At 50.0% G+C, this 22269-nt stretch overlaps 1 protein-coding gene across 1 annotated transcript in view; it reads right to left on the bottom strand.

Moving 5' to 3' along the window:
• The window catches only part of TMEM59 (transmembrane protein 59), a 186836-nt gene extending 164963 nt beyond the window's left edge, over positions 1–21873 (bottom strand). Inside the window, exons 1-2 of the mRNA XM_078670389.1 lie at positions 21654–21873; positions 14804–14909 (exon numbers count right to left, since the gene is read on the bottom strand). Of these exons, the coding sequence (XP_078526515.1) occupies positions 14804–14909; positions 21654–21821 (274 nt within the window). The 5' untranslated portion in view covers positions 21822–21873. The remainder of the gene's footprint in view (positions 1–14803; positions 14910–21653) is intronic.
• Between the last annotated feature and the right edge of the window lie 396 nt (positions 21874–22269).

The following is a 22269-nucleotide window of genomic DNA, read 5'->3' as shown; positions in this document are numbered from 1 at the left end:
AGTGAGTGCAGAGTGACAGCAGAGTGACAGTGAGTGCAGAGTGACAGTGAGTGCAGAGTGACAGCGAGTGCAGAGTGACAGCGAGTGCAGAGTGACAGCAAGTGCAGAGTGACAGCAAGTGCAGAGTGACAGCGAGTGCAGAGTGACAGCGAGTGCAGAGTGACAGCGAGTGCAGAGTGACAGCGAGTGCAGAGTGACAGTGAGTGCAGAGTGACAGTGAGTGCAGAGTGACAGTGAGTGCAGAGTGACAGCGAGTGCAGAGTGACAGTGAGTGCAGAGTGACAGTGAGTGCAGAGTGACAGTGAGTGCAGAGTGACAGTGAGTGCAGAGTGACAGTGAGTGCAGAGTGACTGCAGAGACAGTGTGTCAGGGTGCACATTGTGTGAGTGTGCAGAATGAGTGTGCAGGGTAAACAGTGTGTGACTATGCAGGGTGACATTGGGAGTGTGCGGGTGAGCAGTGTGTGAATGTGTAGGGGCAGTGTGTGAGTGTGCAGAAAACACCACACACACATACACCACACACACAACGCACACACAAACCACACACCTCAGTCTCTCAACACCACACACTTGTCACCACTCAACACAACACACTCACCACCACACTCACTCCCCAGGCTCACCCCCACAGACTCACCACCACACACTCACCAGCACACAGAAAACAACACACACAACAACACACCCCCAGCCGTCAATGAATGCTTTCACCATGCACAAACACCAACAACCATCATCCATCTGTGCACGCTTTTACCAAGCACACACCCACCAGCCGTCAGTGCACCCTTCCACCAGGCACACACACCTCCAGCCGGCAGTGCACTTTTCCACCAAGCAATCGCAGTATGGTACACTTTACTTTTAAACATATTCATATAAAGCAGAGCATGCCACCATTGGTAAAATTAGTGCAGATTGAGAGTTGAGAGTGCAGTTTGAGAGTGCAGTTTGAGAGTGCAGTTTGAGGGTGCAGTTTGAGAGTGCAGTTTGTGTGTGCAGTTTGTGTGTGCAGTTTGAGAGTGCAGTTTGAGAGTTGAGAGTGCAGAGTGCAGTTTGAGAGTGCAGAGTGCAGTTTGAGAGTGCAGAGTGCACATTGAGAGTTGAGAGTGCACATTGAGAGTTGAGAGTGCAGTTTGAGAGTTGAGAGTGCAGTTTGAGAGTCGAGAGTGCAGTTTCAGAGTGCAGCATGAGAGTTGTGAGTGCAGATTGAGAGTTGAGAGTGCAGTTTGAGAGTGCAGTTTGAGAGTGCAGTTTGAGAGTGCAGATTGAGAGTGCAGATTGAGAGTGCAGATTGAGTGCAGTTTGAGAGTGCAGTTTGAGAGTGCAGTTTGAGAGTGCAGTTTGAGAGTGCAGTTTGAGAGTGCAGTTTGAGAGTGCAGAGTGCACATTGAGAGTTGAGAGTGCACATTGAGAGTGCAGTTTGAGAGTTGAGAGTGCAGTTTGAGAGTTGAGAGTGCAGCATGAGAGTTGTGAGTGCAGTTTGAGAGTGCAGATTGAGAGTGCAGAGTGCAGTTTGAGAGTGCAGAGTGCAGTTTGAGAGCGCAGAGTGCAGTTTGAGAGTGCAGAGTGCAGTTTGAGAGTGCAGAGTGCAGTTTGAGAGTGCAGAGTGCAGTTTGAGAGTGCAGAGTGCAGTTTGAGAGTGCAGAGTGCGAGTGCAGGTTGAGAGTGCAGGTTGAGAGTGCAGATTGAGAGTGCAGATTGAGAGTTGAGAGTGCAGTTTGAGAGTGCAGTTTGAGAGTGCAGATTGAGAGTGCAGATTGAGAGTGCAGTTTGAGAGTGCAGTTTGAGAGTGCAGTTTGAGAGTGCAGTTTGAGAGTGCAGTTTGAGAGTGCAGTTTGAGAGTGCAGTTTGAGAGTGCAGTTTGAGAGTGCAGTTTGAGAGTGCAGTTTGAGAGTGCAGTTTGAGAGTGCAGTTTGAGAGTGCAGATTGAGAGTGCAGATTGAGAGTGCAGATTGAGAGTGCAGATTGAGAGTGCAGATTGAGAGTGCAGAGTGCAGATTGAGAGTGCAGAGTGCAGATTGAGAGTGGAGAGTGCAGATTGAGTGGAGAGTGCAGATTGAGAGTGCAGATTGAGAGTGTGTTGGACCCGGCCTCATGGCGTGGTCCTACCCCTCCCGCATGGCGGGCCCAGGACGACATCAGCCCTCCTCCGGACCTCGGGCGGCCCCTTCTGCCCGACCCTGCACGCCCCAACACCACAGATCCGGCTACCATCCCGGATCCCCATCATCGGCCTGGCCCCAGCGTAGGCCCCTCACGACCTAAGCACGAGGCTGTGCCCGACTCCATCTTGGACCCACCACGTCACGACCACGTGGCCTCGGCCCCAGCCTCGGCCCTAGCGAAGCCCAGACATCGAGGCACCAAGATCCACCCAGGTGGTCGAGTGGCCACTCGACAGATCCCGGAGGGAGAGGAGTTTAGATGGCCCTCCAGCCGTCCCCGGACGCCTGGTATCGATCGCCCTCCGGCCTCCCTGGGCGCTGGCTCCACCCCCCTGCTGGGTGTCTGGACACCATCATCCCGGCCCCTCTGGCCCCCAGGCGCGAGGGTCCGGACATCAAAGGACCTCCGTCCTATATCTGGGCCCGCCCCGGAGTAGGACGCCAGTTGTATCCTGGACTGGAAGCCCTGCTGACGCTGTCACGGCCGACACCAGACGACTCATCCTTCCTGTAACCGACGTCCATCCGAGAGCCTGCTGGCGCTGCCGCGGCCTACCTTGCTGAACCATCTGAGAGCCTGCTGGCGCTGCCGCGGCCTACCTTGCTGAACCATCCGAGAGCCTGCTGGCGCTGCCGCGGCCTACCTTGCTGAACCATCAGAGAGCCTGCTGGCGCTGCCGCGGCCTACCTTGCTGAACCATCTGAGAGCCTGCTGGCGCTGCCGCGGCCTACCTTGCTGAACCATCAGAGAGCCTGCTGGCGCTGCCGCGGCCTACCTTGCTGAACCATCTGAGAGCCTGCTGGCGCTGCCGCGGCCTACCTTGCTGAACCATCTGAGAGCCTGCTGGCGCTGCCGCGGCCTACCTCGCTGAACCACCTTGCAAGCCTGCTGGCGCTGCCGCGGCTCGAACCTCTCGGAACCCCCCAGCTCGAGGATTGAGAGCTGTGCGTAGGGTATCCCTTCCTCCGCCCAGAGTAAGACTGTCCCGCTACCTTACCCTCCTTGTCCGAGACTTTACGGATCCCTCGATCCAGCTGTATATACTGCCAAGAACCCGCAACCGTTATTACTTATAAAAGCTTGAGAACTTGACCTCCTGTGTGGTGTCCGTTTGTAGCGTTGTGATTACTCTGCTGTACGATCCTAGGAGAGGGCCCTCATTCAGGAGGCCTCTCGGTAACGCTCGGCTACTTCTCGACGGAGGGGCGGACCTAGGGGTGGTCAGTCAGACATCTTCTGCCTCCCCCGGGTCGCCTTTCTAACATTGGTGGCAAGCGCTGGGATCCGAGCCCACGCAGATCGTACAGAGAGTGATTAACTCGCTACCCAGAAAAACCCACTGCGACCATGAGCACAGAATTCCAGAAGGAGAAAATGGAAGACTACAATCACAATGAGCTGAAGCAATTCTGCAAAGATCTAGGCATCGCTACCACTGGCTTAAGCACCAGAGAAGATTTCAAATCGGCCCTGCAGGCCTGGGTGGACGCCACCCCCGAGTGAAGATAACCCGGGCCCGAACGGAGGCTCAGCTGAAGCCAGCGGGAGAGAGACCCGCAAACCCAAACACGGGCCTCTCCCACGAAGACGCCCGAGAACGAGAGAGGAACCGGCTCAACGAGTTGGAGCTTGCTCGACTCAAACAAGAAGGAGAGATCCAATTGGCAGAAAGGAAGCTAGCCCTCGAGCAGCTACGGCTAGAAGGAGACCTAGAAGAAAAGCGAAGACAAAGAGACCTCGAGGAGAAGAAACTCATGCTCGAGCACGAGCGCGTCCTCAAAGAACTAGAATTTAAAGCCAAGGCAGGCGAGACTACCACCTCCGGGGGTAAGACCTCACCTCCCCCGGTGGACACGAAGGTGCACATACCCAAGGATGTCGTCAAAGAGTACTATAAGAACGACGACATCCAGCAGTGGTTCAAAGCTTACGAGGTCGCCATGGCCGCCCATCGAGTACCCCTCAGGGACTGGGGTGCCGGCCTGTGGGGGAAGTTTATCAACGAAGGGAGAGACGCCCTGCTGGAGCTCCCTGATACCGAGAGGACCTCGTACGAGCACATGAAGACCGCCCTCCTCACTCGCTACGGACTCACCCCCGAGATGTACCGGCAGCGATTCCGAGACTGCAAAAAAATCCCCGGTACCATGTGGGTAGAATACGTGAACTATTACAGTAGAGCCTTCGAGGGGTGGACTCGGGGCTGCCAGGTCACCACCTACCAGCAGTTGGTCGACCTCATTCTATGGGAACACCTGTCCAATAACTGTTTCGTCGAACTCCGGCAGCACCTCCTCGACAGCAAATTGACTGAGCCACGAAAACTCGCTGTCGAGGCAGCCCGATGGGCCAGCACCCGAGTTCCCCGGAACACGATGGGAGATTACGGCCGGGGGTCCCCGGGGAACCACCGACCACGAGGTGGCGGAGTAGGCCAGAGCCGGGGTCGAGACGCCCCCCAGGGGTCATCCCCTACCTCCACGTCGCCATCCCTGGGCCGGAGAGGGGGCCCCCCAGCCAGGCCGGGGCCCCGCCCGAACGTTACGTGCCACAGATGCCAGCGACAGGGTCATTATGCGAATGACCCCCTCTGCCCGATGAACCAGCGACCCGGCACCACCGGGCCCCCAGCCCGCCAGATCGCGGCAGCTGCCCTAGGTGAAGAAAGAAGTGAGGAAGAGGACGACGACCACGAGCAGGCCGAGTGGGAGCCCGCCGCCATGACCTTAGCCTGCCTGGGTACTCACGACATGATCCCCCGAGGGCCGATCCCCGGCAACACCCAGAAGTACCGCCAGTGGGTCACCATCAATGGTCGCCGGACCGAAGCCCTCCGTGACACTGGGGCCAGCGTGACAGCGGTCCGCTGCCATCTGGTGACCCCGGAACAGATCCTTCCTAACGTCCTGTGCCCAGTCCGATCCGCAGATAACTCCGAAACTATGTGTCAGATGGCCCGCATCCCCTTCGAGTGGGGGGGGAGTGTCGGGCGTGCTGAAAGTGACTGTCCGCGGCGATGCCCCCGTGGACCGCCTCCTTGGGAACGACCTGGAAAGTTCCCCATGGGCTGGCGTCGAACGAAGAGAGCACCTGGGGATGCTAGGCCTTCCCGAGTGGGTCTGTGCGACCACCCGCTCCATGTCCGCCCGAGCCTCCGCCCCAGCGGGGGAAGCTCCAACAGAGGAGCCAGAATGGCCCGCACCTCCGCCACCCGTCGTCCCCGAGGACGCCGACACCGAGCCCGGCCCCCAAGGGCCCGACCAAGAAGATCTCACTGAGCTCAACCACCTCCCAGAACTCGCTCAATGGCGCCAAGAAAGTGGCCCCACCCGCGAACAGTTCCGGCAGGAACAGAAAACCTGCCCCTCCCTCGAGGGGATGCGACAGCAAGCCGCTACGCAAGCCGCTGGAGACCCCGCGGGGTCCCACTGGGTCTACTGGGACAACGACCTCCTTTACAGTGAGCAGAAGATTGCCGAGCTAGGGGCCGGCCGGGTGCTGGTTGTACCCCTCCGGTTCAGAGACTTCCTCCTGAACTTAGCACATGATGTGCCCCTCGCCGGGCACCTGGGGCAGGACAAAACTTACAGCCGCCTGGTGACCCATTTCTACTGGCCAAAAATGCGCACTGATGTACAGAACCACTGCAGGACCTTCCCGACCTGTCAAGCCAGCGGGAAGAGCGGGGGGAAAGTCAAAGCCCCGCTCCAGCCGTTCCCTGTGGTAACCACCCCATTCGAGCGAGTGGGAATAGACATCGTAGGGCCCCTGGACCCTCGCACCTCGCAGGGGCACCGTTTCATCCTCGTCCTGGTGGACCATGCCACCCGCTATCCTGAGGCCATCCCTCTCCGAACCATCACGGCCCCCGTGGTGGGCCGAGCCCTCATGAGCATCTTCTCCCGAGTCGGCTTCCCCCGAGAAGTCGTGAGTGATCGGGGGTCCAACTTCATCTCGAAGCATATGCGGTCCCTATGGCAACAGTGCGGGGTCGCATATAAGTTCACCACCCCGTATCATCCCCAGGGAAATGGACTAGTGGAACGCTTTAACAGGACACTGAAGGGAATGATCAAGGGCCTAGAAGAGCCCCACCGGCGCAAATGGGATGTCCTGCTGCCCTGCCTCCTGTTCGCCTACCGAGAGGTACCCCAGAAATCCCTGGGGTTCAGCCCGTTCGAACTCTTGTACGGACACCCGGTTCGAGGCCCCCTTAGCCTGGTCAAGGAAGGCTGGGAGACAGCAGTTCGAGATGCCCCACCGGATGTCTACCGGTACCTCCTGACACTCCGCAATGAGACTCGGAAGTTCAGGGAACTTGCCGAGTCCAACCTGGAGGCCAGTCAGGAGGAGATGAAACGCTGGTATGACCAGAACGCCTCGTCCATCGAGTTCGAGCCGGGCCAGCAAGTCTGGGTCATGTCCCCGGTTGAACCGTGTGCCCTCCAGGACAAATGGACGGGGCCCTTCAAGGTGGTGGAGCGCAAGAGCCCCGTCACCTACCTGGTAGACATGGAGTCCCCCAGGAACCCCCTCCGGGTTCTACACGCTAACCGGCTCAAGCCGCACTTTGCACGCACTGAACTGAGTCTGCTGCTGGCGACCGATGACGGAGCTGAAGACGACTCCGAGCCACTACCAGATCTCCTCAGCACCACCGAGAAAGACGGCTCCTTCGAAGGGGTCCGGCTCTCCTCTACCCTGACCCCAGAGCAGCAACAAGACTGTCGGAAGCTGCTGGGGCAGTTTGCGGATCTGTTTTCCCTCACGCCGGGGGTCACCCGGTGGTGTGTCCACGATGTGGACACCGGAGACAGCCCCCCTGTAAAACAACGAGCTTTTCGAGTGCCCGACCGGGTTCGGGCCTGCATCCAATCCGAGGTGGCCAAGATGTTGGCCCTGGGGGTAGTCGAACCCTCCAACAGTCCCTGGGCCAGTCCCGTTGTCCTGGTCCCGAAAGCCGCTTCCCCCGGAACAGCGCCAGAGCTCCGGTTCTGTGTTGACTACCGGGGGCTGAATGCAGTCACCAGGACCGACGCACATCCCATCCCCAGGGCGGATGAACTGATCGATCGCCTAGGGGCCGCCAGATACCTCAGCACCTTCGATCTCACGGCGGGGTATTGGCAGATCGGCCTTACTCCTGGCGCACAAGAGCGATCGGCCTTCTCGACGCCAGATGGCCACTATCACTTCAAAGTGATGCCCTTCGGCATGAAAAATGCGCCGGCCACCTTCCAGCGGCTAGTGAATCAGGTGCTGGCCGGACTAGAAGAATACAGCGCCGCCTATCTAGATGACATTGCGGTGTACAGCCTTCACTGGGATGAGCACCTGTCCCACCTCTGGGAAGTCCTGACGGCCCTCCGGCGGGCCGGACTAACCATCAAAGCCAGCAAATGCCAGATAGGCCAAGGGTCCGTGACCTATCTAGGACACCAAGTAGGGAGCGGTCAAGAAGCTCCCCTCCAACCAAAGGTAGACGCCATCCGGGCCTGGGAGCCCCCGGTCACCCAGACCGCCGTCCGAGCCTTCCTGGGGCTCACCGGATACTATCGGCGATTTATAAAAGACTACGAGAACATTGTGGGGCCCCTCACCGAACTGACCGCAAAGAAATTACCCCAGAAGGTGCACTGGACCCCCGCGTGCCAGACAGCCTTTGAGACTTTAAAGACTGCCATGTGCACCGCCCCTGTGCTCCAGGCCCCCGACTACAGCAGAGAGTTTGTAGTCCAAACCGACGCCTCGGAGCACGGCATCGGGGCGGTCCTGTCCCAAGTTAACCCCGAAGGAATCGACCGGCCTGTGGCCTTCATCAGCCGACGCCTCCTGGCAAGAGAACAGTGGTGGAGCACCATCGAGAGGGAAGCCTTTGCCGTGGTGTGGGCACTCAAGAAGCTCCGGCCCTACCTCTTCGGCACCCACTTCCGAGTCCAGACCGACCACCAGCCCCTGCGTTGGTTGATGCAGATGCGGGGAGAAAACCCGAAACTGCTGCGCTGGTCCATTTCTCTGCAGGGGATGGATTTCACTGTGGAGCATCGCCCCGGCAACGACCACGCCAATGCCGACGGCCTGTCCAGATTCTTCCGCCTCGGCGAGGAAAATCCACAAGAAAATGGGTGACTCTCCCCTGCCTTCAGCTGGGGGGGACGCGTGTTGGACCCGGCCTCATGGCGTGGTCCTACCCCTCCCGCATGGCGGGCCCAGGACGACATCAGCCCTCCTCCGGACCTCGGGCGGCCCCTTCTGCCCGACCCTGCACGCCCCAACACCACAGATCCGGCTACCATCCCGGATCCCCATCATCGGCCTGGCCCCAGCGTAGGCCCCTCACGACCTAAGCACGAGGCCGTGCCCGACTCCATCTTGGACCCACCACGTCACGACCACGTGGCCTCGGCCCCAGCCTCGGCCCCAGCGAAGCCCAGACATCGAGGCACCAAGATCCACCCAGGTGGTCGAGTGGCCACTCGACAGATCCCGTAGGGAGAGGAGTATCGATGGCCCTCCAGCCGTCCCCGGACGCCTGGTATCGATCGCCCTCCGGCCTCCCTGGGCGCTGGCTCCACCCCCCCTGCTGGGTGTCTGGACACCATCATCCCGGCCCCTCTGGCCCCCAGGCGCGAGGGTCCGGACATCAAAGGACCTCCGTCCTATATCTGGGCCCGCCCTGGAGTAGGACGCCAGTTGTATCCTGGACTGGAAGCCCTGCTGACGCTGTCACGGCCGACACCAGACGACTCATCCTTCCTGTAACCGACGTCCATCCGAGAGCCTGCTGGCGCTGCCGCGGCCTACCTTGCTGAACCATCTGAGAGCCTGCTGGCGCTGCCGCGGCCTACCTTGCTGAACCATCCGAGAGCCTGCTGGCGCTGCCGCGGCCTACCTTGCTGAACCATCAGAGAGCCTGCTGGCGCTGCCGCGGCCTACCTTGCTGAACCATCTGAGAGCCTGCTGGCGCTGCCGCGGCCTACCTTGCTGAACCATCTGAGAGCCTGCGGGCGCTGCCGCGGCCTACCTCGCTGAACCACCTTGCAAGCCTGCTGGCGCTGCCGCGGCTCGAACCTCTCGGAACCCCCCAGCTCGAGGATTGAGAGCTGTGCGTAGGGTATCCCTTCCTCCGCCCAGAGTAAGACTGTCCCGCTACCTTACCCTCCTTGTCCGAGACTTTACGGATCCCTCGATCCAGCTGTATATACTGCCAAGAACCCGCAACCGTTATTACTTATAAAAGCTTGAGAACTTGACCTCCTGTGTGGTGTCCGTTTGTAGTGTTGTGATTACTCTGCTGTACGATCCTAGGAGAGGGCCCTCATTCAGGAGGCCTCTCGGTAACGCTCGGCTACTTCTCGACGGAGGGGCGGACCTAGGGGTGGTCAGTCAGACATCTTCTGCCTCCCCCGGGTCGCCTTTCTAACAGAGTGCAGATTGAGAGTGCAGATTGAGAGTGCAGATTGAGAGTGCAGATTGAGAGTGCAGATTGAGAGTGCAGTTTGAGAGTGCAGGGTGACAGTGAGTGCAGAGTGAGTGCAGAGTGACAGTGAGTGCAGAGTGACAGTGAGTGCAGAGTGACAGTGAGTGCAGAGTGACAGTGAGTGCAGAGTGACAGTAGAGTGCAGAGTGAGTGCAGAGTGCAGAGTGAGTGCAGAGTGCAGAGTGAGTGCAGAGTGCAGAGTGAGTGCAGAGTGCAGAGTGAGTGCAGAGTGCAGAGTGAGTGCAGAGTGCAGAGTGAGTGCAGAGTGCAGAGTGAGTGCAGAGTGACAGTGAGTGCAGAGTGACAGTGAGTGCAGAGTGACAGTGAGTGCAGAGTGACAGTGAGTGCAGAGTGACAGTGAGTGCAGAGTGACAGTGAGTGCAGAGTGACAGTGAGTGCAGAGTGACAGTGAGTGCAGAGTGACAGTGAGTGCAGAGTGACAGTGAGTGCAGAGTGACAGTGAGTGCAGAGTGAGTGCAGAGTGAGTGCAGAGTGCAGAGTGAGTGCAGAGTGACAGTGAGTGCAGAGTGACAGTGAGTGCAGAGTGACAGTGAGTGCAGAGTGACAGTGAGTGCAGAGTGACAGTGAGTGCAGAGTGACAGTGAGTGCAGAGTGACAGTGAGTGCAGAGTGACAGTGAGTGCAGAGTGACAGTGAGTGCAGAGTGACAGTGAGTGCAGAGTGACAGTGAGTGCAGAGTGACAGTGAGTGCAGAGTGGCAGTGAGTGCAGAGTGGCAGTGAGTGCAGAGTGGCAGTGAGTGCAGAGTGGCAGTGAGTGCAGAGTGACAGTGAGTGCAGAGTGACAGTGAGTGCAGAGTGACAGTGAGTGCAGAGTGACAGTGAGTGCAGAGTGACAGTGAGTGCAGAGTGACAGTGAGTGCAGAGCGACTGTAGAGTGAGTGCAGAGTGACAGTGAGTGCAGAGTGACAGTGAGTGCAGAGTGACAGTGAGTGCAGAGTGACAGCAGAGTGACAGTGAGTGCAGAGTGACAGCAGAGTGACAGTGAGTGCAGAGTGACAGTTAGTGCAGAGTGACAGCAGAGTGACAGTGAGTGCAGAGTGACAGTGAGTGCAGAGTGACAGTGAGTGCAGAGTGACAGTGAGTGCAGAGTGACTGCAGAGAGTGTGTCAGGGTGCACATTGTGTGAGTGTGCAGAATGAGTGTGCAGGGTAAACAGTGTGTGACTATGCAGGGTGACATTGGGAGTGTGCGGGTGAGCAGTGTGTGAATGTGTAGGGGCAGTGTGTGAGTGTGCAGAAAACACCACACACACATACACCACACACACATAACGCACACACCTCAGTCTCTCAACACCACACACTTGTCACCACTCAACACAACACACTCACCACCACACTCACTCCCCAGGCTCACCCCCACAGGCTCACCCCCACAGACTCACCACCACACACTCACCAGCACACAGAAAACAACACACACAACAACACACCCCCAGCCGTCAATGAATGCTTTCACCATGCACAAACACCAACAACCATCATCCATCTGTGCACGCTTTTACCAAGCACACACCCACCAGCCGTCAGTGCACCCTTCCACCAGGCACACACACCTCCAGCCGGCAGTGCACTTTTCCACCAAGCAATCGCAGTATGGTACACTTTACTTTTAAACATATTCATATCAAGCAGAGCATGCCACCATTGGTAAAATTACAATTCAACCAACATACTTCCACTACACACCACATGCACACACTCCATAACACATGGCAAAAAGACATTGGCATTTACAATGCCATTAGCTCAAACTCAAATAAATCCGAGCCCGATTGCATTTCTAATGCTTGTTTAATATGGCAGGGTCCAGAAGACATTTTGCTTAACGAGCTAACCCAACTCAACTATTGATCCACGGTTACAATTCACTCATGAAGTTCAATCACACTCCATAACTTATTTGGATGTCAAGATTACTAAGACCATCACAGGATTTGAAACAAGTTTGTTCAGAAAAAAAACCGACAGGAACAACACGGTACACTATTCAAGCTTTCACCCTCTACCACTCAAAAACCATTTACCTTACAGTCCACTCATTCAAGCCAAAAGAATAACTTCCAATCCCAATAAATTCATTGAAGAAGCGAACAACATAACATCACGTTTCAAAACCCGAGGGTACCCGGACCAGATCCTTGAGCAGGCAAAACAACGATGTGCAACCAAATCCAGAGACAATCTTTTGAATTCCATTACAGCACCCAAAACAGAAGTCATTACTATGGATTCCAAATATTCCACAGCAAGTCGTAAAATCAAACAAATCATCAAAAGACACTGGAATATTTTGAGAATTGAACCCGACTTCAACAAAATTTTTGAAAATGAACCTATTTTTGCTTATTCCCGAGCTAAAAACTTGGGAGAACTCATCAAACATCCTAAAGACACGAACCAATCTTTCAAAGGAACCAATCCATGTTGGAACTGCAGCCACTGTAGCAGTGTCATAAAAGGCACAACAATCAATCATCCCATGAAAGGGCACCAAATCAAAATAAGAGCTACAGCCACTTGTGATACATCCAACGTTATATACGGATTGAAGTGCCCGTGCGGCAAAATGTATGTTGGACAGACCGAGAGAAAGCTTAAAACAAGACTAACGGAGCATAAGTCTAACATAAGAACCAAACAAATCAAATCCACCATAGCGCAACATTTTCTTGAAGCAGGCCATGGCATCAGCCAATTGCGTTTTTGCGCATTGGAAACCATCATCAAAGAACCAGGCAAAGACAATCACAACGAACTCCTGAGACGTGAAAATTATTGGATTTTCACACTGTCCACCATGAAACCACATGGACTTAATGACCGTATCGAATATACTGGTTACCTATAACCCCATTTTTGGGATTTTCCTGAGTGCGAACATTGGTTAGCCCTGTATGATACATCTTATTTATGGTTCATTTATTTTTTTCATACACATTGTCATATATGTTTCACAGTTTTATCTCCATTTAACCACGTTTATTATTACGGGTATATTTTTTTCCCCACCTTATTATTTTATCAGGTTTACATATAGCCATATATTTCATGTGATTCCAATGATTACTTTTGTGTATTGCCTGGGCATATTATTGTTATTAGTCCCATTTTCAACATGCCGGCACTTTTTCCATACTTGTATCACAGCTCGTCGTGATGAGTCCTTTGTTTCTGTTTATCCACCGCACTAACACCAGCGTCTTACGTAACTTAGCATTCAACAGCCTTTATCCGCTTCCGGGAATTAACCATACGCTTCAAACCCGGCACCCGAACGTGGAATCTTTCTAACTCTTAACAGCACGTCATGGTAAGCCTTTTGTAAACTTGCACCCGCCGTTTTTACTTTCTGGTATCTAAAACACGCTGACGGTATTTCACCTCACCTTTTGGTGCACATTTATTACGCATGCTGCACACGCGTTTTTACGCGTTCAATTCAACTTTGGGGTCAATATCCTATCACTGCCCTTGCACTACGGCATGGATTTAATTCACCAGGTAGTCGGCACACGTTCTTTAGAGTAATTTTTTTCCACTTTCTCTATACCCTTTCCCGAGCACTTATTTTTTCAGCCTTGCACTGTGATGATTTTTATATTAAGTTCGTTTCCTTATACATACCTCGTTCTTCTTTATTGACAGACATTTATCCCCTGGAAGAAGGCATTTATACAATGCCGAAATGCATTGGGATTTATTTGAGTGCACTTTGTAAAACTGAGAGATTCTTCTGAATTAAAGAATTCCTTGTGAATACAACAAGATGAAACAGCAACAATAAAAGCACATATGGATAAAATCACTTGAATCTATCGCTTATATTGGTGAAACCTTTATACAAGGACTTTTGAGGAGCCCGGAGGACACTTCTCATATCGAGCAGTGCTACCTTCAGCATTTTCCACTCCCTTAGTCGGGGGGAGATACTCCGGGGCACCTTACAAACTCTTACATTACCAATAACAACGCAGTGCGTCCTCCTTCTATACCCTTTTCAAGACTTATACTATGCCATCTGGGATGAGGAAAGACGTCGGTGAGAGAAATGTAAAGTTATGAACATTTTTGCACAATTTTTTCTGCACTTTAATTTTTTTCCCCCATTTAAAAAAAGGTTGTATGTTTGAACAAAATACTTTGACTATGGGCACAATATGACAGGACTGACTTGCGTGTCAGTGAGAGCACGTTCTTTGAGGATGTATAAACATATGTGTTATGAATTGGATATATGTGCATGGGTGAATGAGAGCCTCCACAGGCACTTGTGGCAAAGGACATACTTTTCACCATATATGGCAGGCACCCTCTGAGATGTCATCAGTGATGTCATAAATGTTGTCATAGAGCAGGTCACGAGTGATGTAATATGTGAGGTCAAAAGCATTGCTTGGAGAGGGTGCAAGTTATAGTTAGCCCTGTTCTGTGTTTTTTTTAGCTCAAAATGTTAATGAGGTCACTGACAAATTCACCTAAATATAATGTTACTTTAACTCTTGTTTTTTTTCCAGTGAATTTCTAAATTATTATATTTTTTTTTTTAAACAAAAACATTTTTTCATCATACCCAACTACAACGTTACATAGCAAAGAAAAAGAATTTATGTAAATAATAATTTTTAAAAATGCATATATTTTCCACTAGCACATTTCCACTTTAATTCAATCAATAATTATTCACCAATTCATGAATGCATGATGTTGTAATGGTACGTAAGAAGCATCAATACACTCATATAAAAACAGAAGTCATGTAGGAGAAGCCCATGTACTTTTGCGGCTGTTTAAGCTACAGAAGGAAATCTTCTCTTTTTATAAACTTCGCAATCTCCTATGCTGCATAGGTGTTGGCCCAGCTGTCAAAACTGACTGCATTTACAGTTCTTAAAAATGAAAAATAAATGACTTTTTATCCATATTTAAAAAAACAAATGATATTATACATATATACACACATAAACACACACACACAAAATAAGGGGAAAAGGGAAATAGAGGGTACACTATAAGTATGCCTTTGTAGAAAACTGTAAAAGAGGAAAACTGGAAGCCATAATTATGTGCAATAAAATAAACAAAAAGTAGACTAGTAATCTTACATTTTGAGCTCATGAAAATGACCTTACCGGATTCACATTCAAGCTTGGTTTGATTCAAGTTGTTTCCATCGGCCACAAACTGGCATATAGAAAACAAACGACAGCCTCTTTGACATGCATACAACTCTTCTGCCTGAAGAATCAAAAGAAAAAGTATATTGTAGTTACCAAACTTCTAATTGGGCACTCTAGTCACAATATATCATAAGAAGACCCCCTCTCCCTCAATAAAGATTATGTAATTTGAAACTATAAAGTGGACCACTGCTGCCTGCCAGAAGTTAAGCAGGAAAGGTGTGCGAGCATTTCACCGATGTAAATGTGTACATAATTATAATACAATACTATGCTTTCAAAAGAACCTCATTCATCCAAGAAACATTACACATAATCAGTATAACAGTTTAGATATACAGAAAAAAACTAGAAAAGTAAATAAAGTGGAGGAAAAGTCTAATCATTTTAAGTATAAACATTTATTACAAAAATGTATGCTTTTGATTTCAAACGTAGAGCATGAAGCCCAAACACACACTAAAACAGGCAAAACTCAATATAGACAGTTACATAAAATGTGTCATGAAGGAGATTTTTATATACACACACACACACACACACACACACACACACACACACACACACAGAGTCCTTCTACAGCAATTACGCAGAACACACTGCACAGAGGAGCAATTATTACCAGTCACAAGATAATGTAGCCAAATCTGTTGACGTGTTAGCCTTCAACTGGACTATTTGTAAAAGGTCATCGTCAGGACAGAATAAACTTATGTCACAATACGGCTCCACTGAAACAAACTGTCCAGAAATGTATATAACTTTATTTGTGATCTTATGGAACAATTTTATAGATATCACCATATAGCTCTTCGGGCAACGTGATCAGTATCACCAAGGCAGCTAAGCTCATGGAGATGAGAATTCATAACTTATTTAGAATGGTCAAATGGAGATTCTCCAGTAACAATCTACAAAGTATCTCATAAATTAATCTGGGCACAAGCTGAAATGCTTTGAGAGAGAACAATAAATCACTGCATAATCCTGTGCAATGGGGAGCATGTTTAAATCTATGCATCTGTGTTGGTTGTCTGAACAGGCCTACACAAAAGCCAACCACATTGGCTTCCTTATGTGCGTTCTGGAGCTCCTTTAAAATTGTTAGAATAGCAATTGAACAAGAAGATTTTATGCAGCTGGAAGCAAGCCTGAAGTGATACGTCTTGTCATAAAACTACAAAATTGCAAGACCTTTTCTTTGGGTCCTGGAATTGGATGGGTGAATACTATTGATTGCCCCAAATGGCTGCATTGAGGACACAATCCAGTTTAGCACACTGTACTAATGGAATGAATGAATGTTGTATACTAATGGTGCTGTAGTCAAAGTCCATGTTATTCATCATGCGTGCATCCCTGTGAAAGAACCTATGGGATGTTTAAGAAACTGGGTAATTAGTCGAGAGTGGCAAGTACCCACTTCAAGTAATAATCACAATCCTTGTGAGGGTGAACCACTACAAGCCCTAAAAAAACCTAAGCTCACCCCTGTTGAGAGCAGATAGCCTTAACTTAAAGGCAATTCATGAAGTATTTATGCAGTACAAAAACAGTAAAGGTTGAAATGCAAAACAATAAAATGACAAAAATCCAATAACAGGAAGTAGAGATGTGATTTGTTCAACTTTTAAGTAGCCATAGCGCCAAGAAACCAAGTGCCAATGATAGTCAACAGACAATTAGAAACGGATCTAGACGGAATTTGACACGTACCACGATGGAGGGCAGGTACGATAGACCTATCTGGCCCATCCTGGGCAAAAGATTTCACCTTCTGACTTTAGTCCTGTAAGCCCCAATTCAACACAGGAATACACTTCTAAAGCCCCCCATGACCTCGTAGGGGTTACTTTGAGACTCGTGGGATGGCAGGCAGAGTCCAGTCATGATCCAGTTGCCACTGAACATGAGGTCATGCTTATGACCCTTGGAGTCCACTTCTTTGTGCTGGGTACAAGAAAAAGAGCAGGTCCTGTCCTCCAGGCCTCTTCTCAGGTTGCAGACAGCAGTTGCAGTCCTCTTCTGGTCTTCCTCGGGTCCATAAAGTGTTCCAAGAGGGTGCTTGGCAATGCAACATTTATGCCTAGCATGGGATGGTGGTGGAGATGATTCCTGGTAAGACCTAACCAATGGTGTAAAGGTTAACGGGCTAACCCTATCCACTTTGGGCATTTCCAAGATGGCTGAAGTCTTCGGCAACACTAAACTTGGGCTCGGAGGGTTGGGGTGGGATGGTGGGGCGTGTACCATGGTAATCCCAATGTCCTCCCACATCTAATACTGAAACCAAATTAGATATCGTTGTTAAGGACCTGACTCAAAGACAAACGTCTGGTAGAACGAAAGCTGAGTTTTTAGCAACCAGACAGTAGATATACACAAACTGTTTTGGCATCCTGCTTCCCTCCTTTGAAGTGTTGCCCAAATAGTATATGTAAACTCAGCCGACCTGTCAAACAGGCCTTGACACACTGTCAAAAAAATGCCCACTATGATTGTGGCCTGTCTGGTGGCGTTGGGAGCTAGGACCATGTCTAAGTGTCAGCTAACAATTCCCAGTGACAGAGGAGGCCTCTGAAGTGTGCCCCTAAGTGTCAAACCCTACAGCAGACCTGTCAAGCAGGAGGGGACACTTTATTGTTAAAAGGGATATAATAAACCCACCCTGCATATTAAGTTATGTTCAGATGGGTCATCTTTGCCCATATAGGTCAGTCTATTACTTGCTCCTGGAAGCAAGGTCAAACTTCATTCACGCCTATTCAAATGCTAATTATTGGTTGGCAAAAGTGAGAGACCAAAACGCAGATTTAGCTTCCAGGGACTTCCATCAGGCAAAGGGACCTTTCTAAAAGTAATCTTTCCAAAATATTTTACAAACCTGCCTTCAACTGTGAATTGGGCTTGTAATACATTTTTCAAATAGACAAAACATGAAATGTATAGCTGGTTCCTAGCTGTAGATGACATTTATTGTACCCAAATACTTTCCAGTGGAACAGCCAACCCTGCTACAGTAAAAATATCTTTTAAGGTCTTTTCACTGCAGGGACATGCTAAACATTAAACTTGTATATGCCCTACTTTTAAATACCGGCCTTATGGGCAATGAGGACTATTTAGGGGTGACTTTTTATTGTTTAAAAGGAAGGTTTACGACTGTCAAAAGGGGTTATTTTGACTGGGTGAATTTGCAGTTTTAAAACTGCACAGCTAGGCTACATTGGTAGGCCTGGAGACACACTTAACAGGGCCAATGCAGGGGATGGCACAACATGTGCTGCAGTCCACTGGTAGCATTTAATTTGCATGGCTTGAGTATATGTCCCAAGCATATGGTACAAATTAAATACACCAGTGAGGTGTATACCAATGTTATTATGTTGAAAGCAGGAGCACAAGCACTTTACCTCTGGTTAGCAGGGGTAAAGTGTACAGAGTTATATATCCAGCATAAATAGGGTTTAACAAAAAGGCCACAAATTCAGGGTAAACTTGCAGAAAGGACAAATTTCCAACAGGAAAGAAATTACAAATATATTTTTATATTTCTGAGAGCTTCTAGTATTTGGGTCTAGAAGTTATGTTATGTTATGTTAATTTATTTCTTCTATAGCGCTCGGCTACTCCGAGGAGCATCCCGGCGCTTTGTCGAAGAGTATCAGCAAATAAGACAGCAACATAACAACTAAAAAGCAGACAAAAGAGAGAGGAACAAGTTTATTTAGTAAAAAGCCACGTTTTAGGCTCTTTTCTAAAAGCAAGGAGACTGGGAGCCTGTCTGAGAGAAAGTGGTAGTTCATTCCACTCCTTCGGGGCTAAGTAGCGGAAAGATCGACCTCCCATCCTTGCACGCCTGATAGCCGGAACTGTCATTTTGGATAAACAGGATGATCTCAAAGGCCTACTGGGTACATATCGGGAGAGGCGTTTCCTTATGTACTTGGGGCCAGAGCCTTGTAGAGCTTTGAAGGCAAAAGTCAGGCACTTAAAAAGAATTATTTTAGCGATCGGTAGCCAGTGTAAGGTGTTCAGTAGGACCGTGGCACCTGCTCTTCTCGGGAGCCCGTAAATAGCACGGGCTGCCGAGTTCTGGACTATTTGCAAACGGGTCAGAAGATATTTTGGTAGACCCAAAAAAAGAGCGTTTGCATAGTCCAGTCGAGATCCGATCAAGGCCTGAACAATAATCTTCCTGCGCTGGAAAGACACTAGAGGAAGAAACTTCCTCAGCATCCGTAAAATGCCGAAGCATTTACCTGAAAGGCACGAAATATGTGGCCCAAAGGACAGTTCACTGTCCACAATCACTCCCAAGTTTTTAGCCTTGAGAGACACGTTGTCAGGAGGAAACAAGTCTTGTGGCCACCAAGCTTTCCAATCTGGTTCACAGGTGCATCCAAAAAAGAGCAGCTCCGACTTATCGGAATTGCACTTTAATCCATTACACCTGAACCACTCAAAGACCGCACCAAGGCAATCCCTGATCTGTACGCCGTCGAATGACCTGCCCCTATCACAAGTGAATAGGAGCTGGGTGTCATCGGCGTAAGATACGATCTGGGCGCCAAAAGACTCCGCGACTGCCGCCAGAGGGGCCATAAAGATGTTAAATAGCAAGGGGCTAAGAATGGAACCTTGCGGAACACCTACCTCTAGTGGAGCCATATCAGCGGAGAAAGGGGGCGCCCAGATCGTTTGCCGGGGGTCGGCCAGAAAAGATTTAAGCCAATTCCACACCGTTCCCCGGATGCCGCTCTCCCAGAGTCTCATAAGGAGGCGATCGTGAGGAACGGTGTCGAAAGCCGCCGACAAATCTAGCATTACCAACATGGCTCTTCCCCCAGAGTCGAGTACTTCCCTGATGGCATCCGTGACCTCGAGAAGAGCCGACTCCGTGCTAAAATTTGCACGGAACCCAGATTGCGTATCATGCAACAGATCGTTTCCTTCGATGAAATTGGAAATCGTCCGATGTGCAAATCTCTCGGCCACTTTCGCCAGGGCAGGGAGAAGGGAAATAGGCCTATAGTTGGCATGAATGAGGGGGTCCAAGGTAGGCTTCTTGATCAATGGCAGGATCAAAGCATGTTTACATGCCTGCGGGACCACTCCAGTTGACAGTGAAGAATTCAGAAGGGGGTTCAGCAAAGCATTTAAGGCAGGTGCCACCTTCCCCAGATATTTAGCCGGGCACGGATCAAGTGGAGAGCCTGATTTCAGACTTGACAGAAGCTCGAGAGAAGTGTCAAGGCACAGATGTGGGAATTGTGAAAGAGAAGGGTCTAGACCCTCCCTAAATGAAGGGGGGTATGGGGGACCCACAGCCGACTGAGAGCTGGAGTGGAAAAGAGAGGCTTGAATGGTTGTGATTTTACTAACGAAAAAAGTTGCAAGCTGTTTTATCCATACTTCAGAATGAGTATGAGATGGAGTACAGATGGCTGGAGAAGTGAAATCCAGGACAACTTAAAAAATTTCTTTACAGCCATTTTCAGCCTCATCAATTTGACGCTCGAAATAAGCCTTTTTCTCATTCCAGATCGACTGGTGGTAGGCTTTAGTTATCGCTCGAAATTTCAATTTCTCAGTCGGATCATAAGCCCGTCTCCAAGCTCTCTCAGCCCTTTTACAACCCTGCCGCTGCTCCCTTAGCTGGGGAGTGAACCATGGGGCCGACGCTCTGCGTTCACCTGATTTAAGCTTAAGTTATTATCCAGTATCCTGTTTGGGCACTTATTTACAACTGGAGTCCCAGGACCACAAGTACTGGGACAATCCAATGGGACTACCAAGTTTTTCCTTTTGTTCATTTGACTATACAGATGTAGTGAAATTGATGTCATGGCATGCTCGAAGAGGCTCGATCAGACTAGAAACGAGATACTGTATGGCTCAGTCAATAATAAACCAACCCCTTGTTCCGCCAGGTCTATTCTTTCAAAGTAAACAGTACTTGTTTTGTAAGTAGGTTGTATAGGCCAGATAAATATTATATAAACAAAAAGAAAACAGATGGTGCTTACACCTTCTTGGGCTTAGATACAGCTGTTAACACTTCTACACCATTTATGTTCCAGGTGTCAATTTTCTCTTTTATTTGACCCTATAGACAATGTGAACCAAAAGTGAAGGGTTCAGGTATTCTCTGTAGTCTTTAGATTTACTACAGCATTTTTCGACTTGCACAAGTCCACAAGGCAAAGATGTCAGACATAAGGATACAGAGTAATTATCTGGATATATGTCTGCCCCTTGCCTAGTTTTTTTTATTGTTAGCCCTTTGTGAGTCATAGGGCTGGGTCTTAGCCTCAGAGGGCATTTGCGGCAGGCGATCCGATTACATTCTATGTAGATCAACCGTTTTTTAGAGGTTGCGGAATATTCGGAACGCTGACGTCCCCACTCCAGTCTGTGGAAAGCGTTTGAAACTTTGGGAGGGTAGAGTCATTCCAAGGAGCGTGTTAGTTTCTAGACGAGCGCAAGCTCAGAGACACACCTAAGGCTCTATGAACACAGTTAAATGTTTCCAAACGAGTGACTTGGTACACGCATTCTGTTGCGCTCTTCTGAATTATCGAGCACACTAATGCCAAACGCTCAAGCTCAAAATCAATATTTATACCAGCTGTTTAGTCTGCACAATGTTTGCGGACTGCCTCAAATTGGGTTGGGGCGGTACCCTAGTGTCTAGCCAAGGGAGGGGGTGGGTTTGAGAACTACACATCTAGTTAAGGTTTGGGGGGCGGGGTGGTCATCATTAGGCACCTTAGGAGTAGATTAATAGTGTTAAACTCACCTGGGGAGAAGTGTGTAGTGGGTAGGTCAGCTGGCAGGTACCGTGGCAGGAGAAAGAGTCACCCAACACGGAGTTGAAGTCATCCGAGGGAGAGGGCGAGTCTGCATTAATCGTCAAACAACTGCCTAGATAAAGGAGGAGTGCTAGAGGGACACGTACAGCAGCCATCTTATCCGTCTCTGTGTTTGTTGTTACTGTGTTGATGGTATAGACTTCCGCGTAGACATAGAAGACGGCACTAGCGCTCAAAGAGAACTCAAGTATGCGTGAATGAGGCGACCATGTTTGAGTGCGCATTTGATATCTTATAGAAACAAGGTATATAACAGAAAAGTTGTGAAGGTGAAAACATTGCAAATGTGAATTTAAGAAGTAGTGCTTCAATACATTTTCATGTTTAAAACATTTTATTGAGCAATTTTTTTGCGCGCAGTTAGTCTTGATAATGTATGCAATATTTAATCGTTATTTTCAAGAAACTTCCTATGCATGTTCAGAGAATCGGAATAGTACATTTTTATTGATTAGGGTAGTTTAAATTATTGACCAACTATAGCCCCCAGTCATATTCAAGGACTGAAAAAAGGTAACACGTGTTTGGTGAACGGATTGCCTT

This window comes from Lissotriton helveticus, chromosome 1_2 (genome assembly GCF_964261635.1).
Source record: "Lissotriton helveticus chromosome 1_2, aLisHel1.1, whole genome shotgun sequence".
Taxonomy (NCBI): domain Eukaryota; kingdom Metazoa; phylum Chordata; class Amphibia; order Caudata; family Salamandridae; genus Lissotriton; species Lissotriton helveticus.
This window is presented reverse-complemented; position numbering and strand designations above follow the sequence as displayed.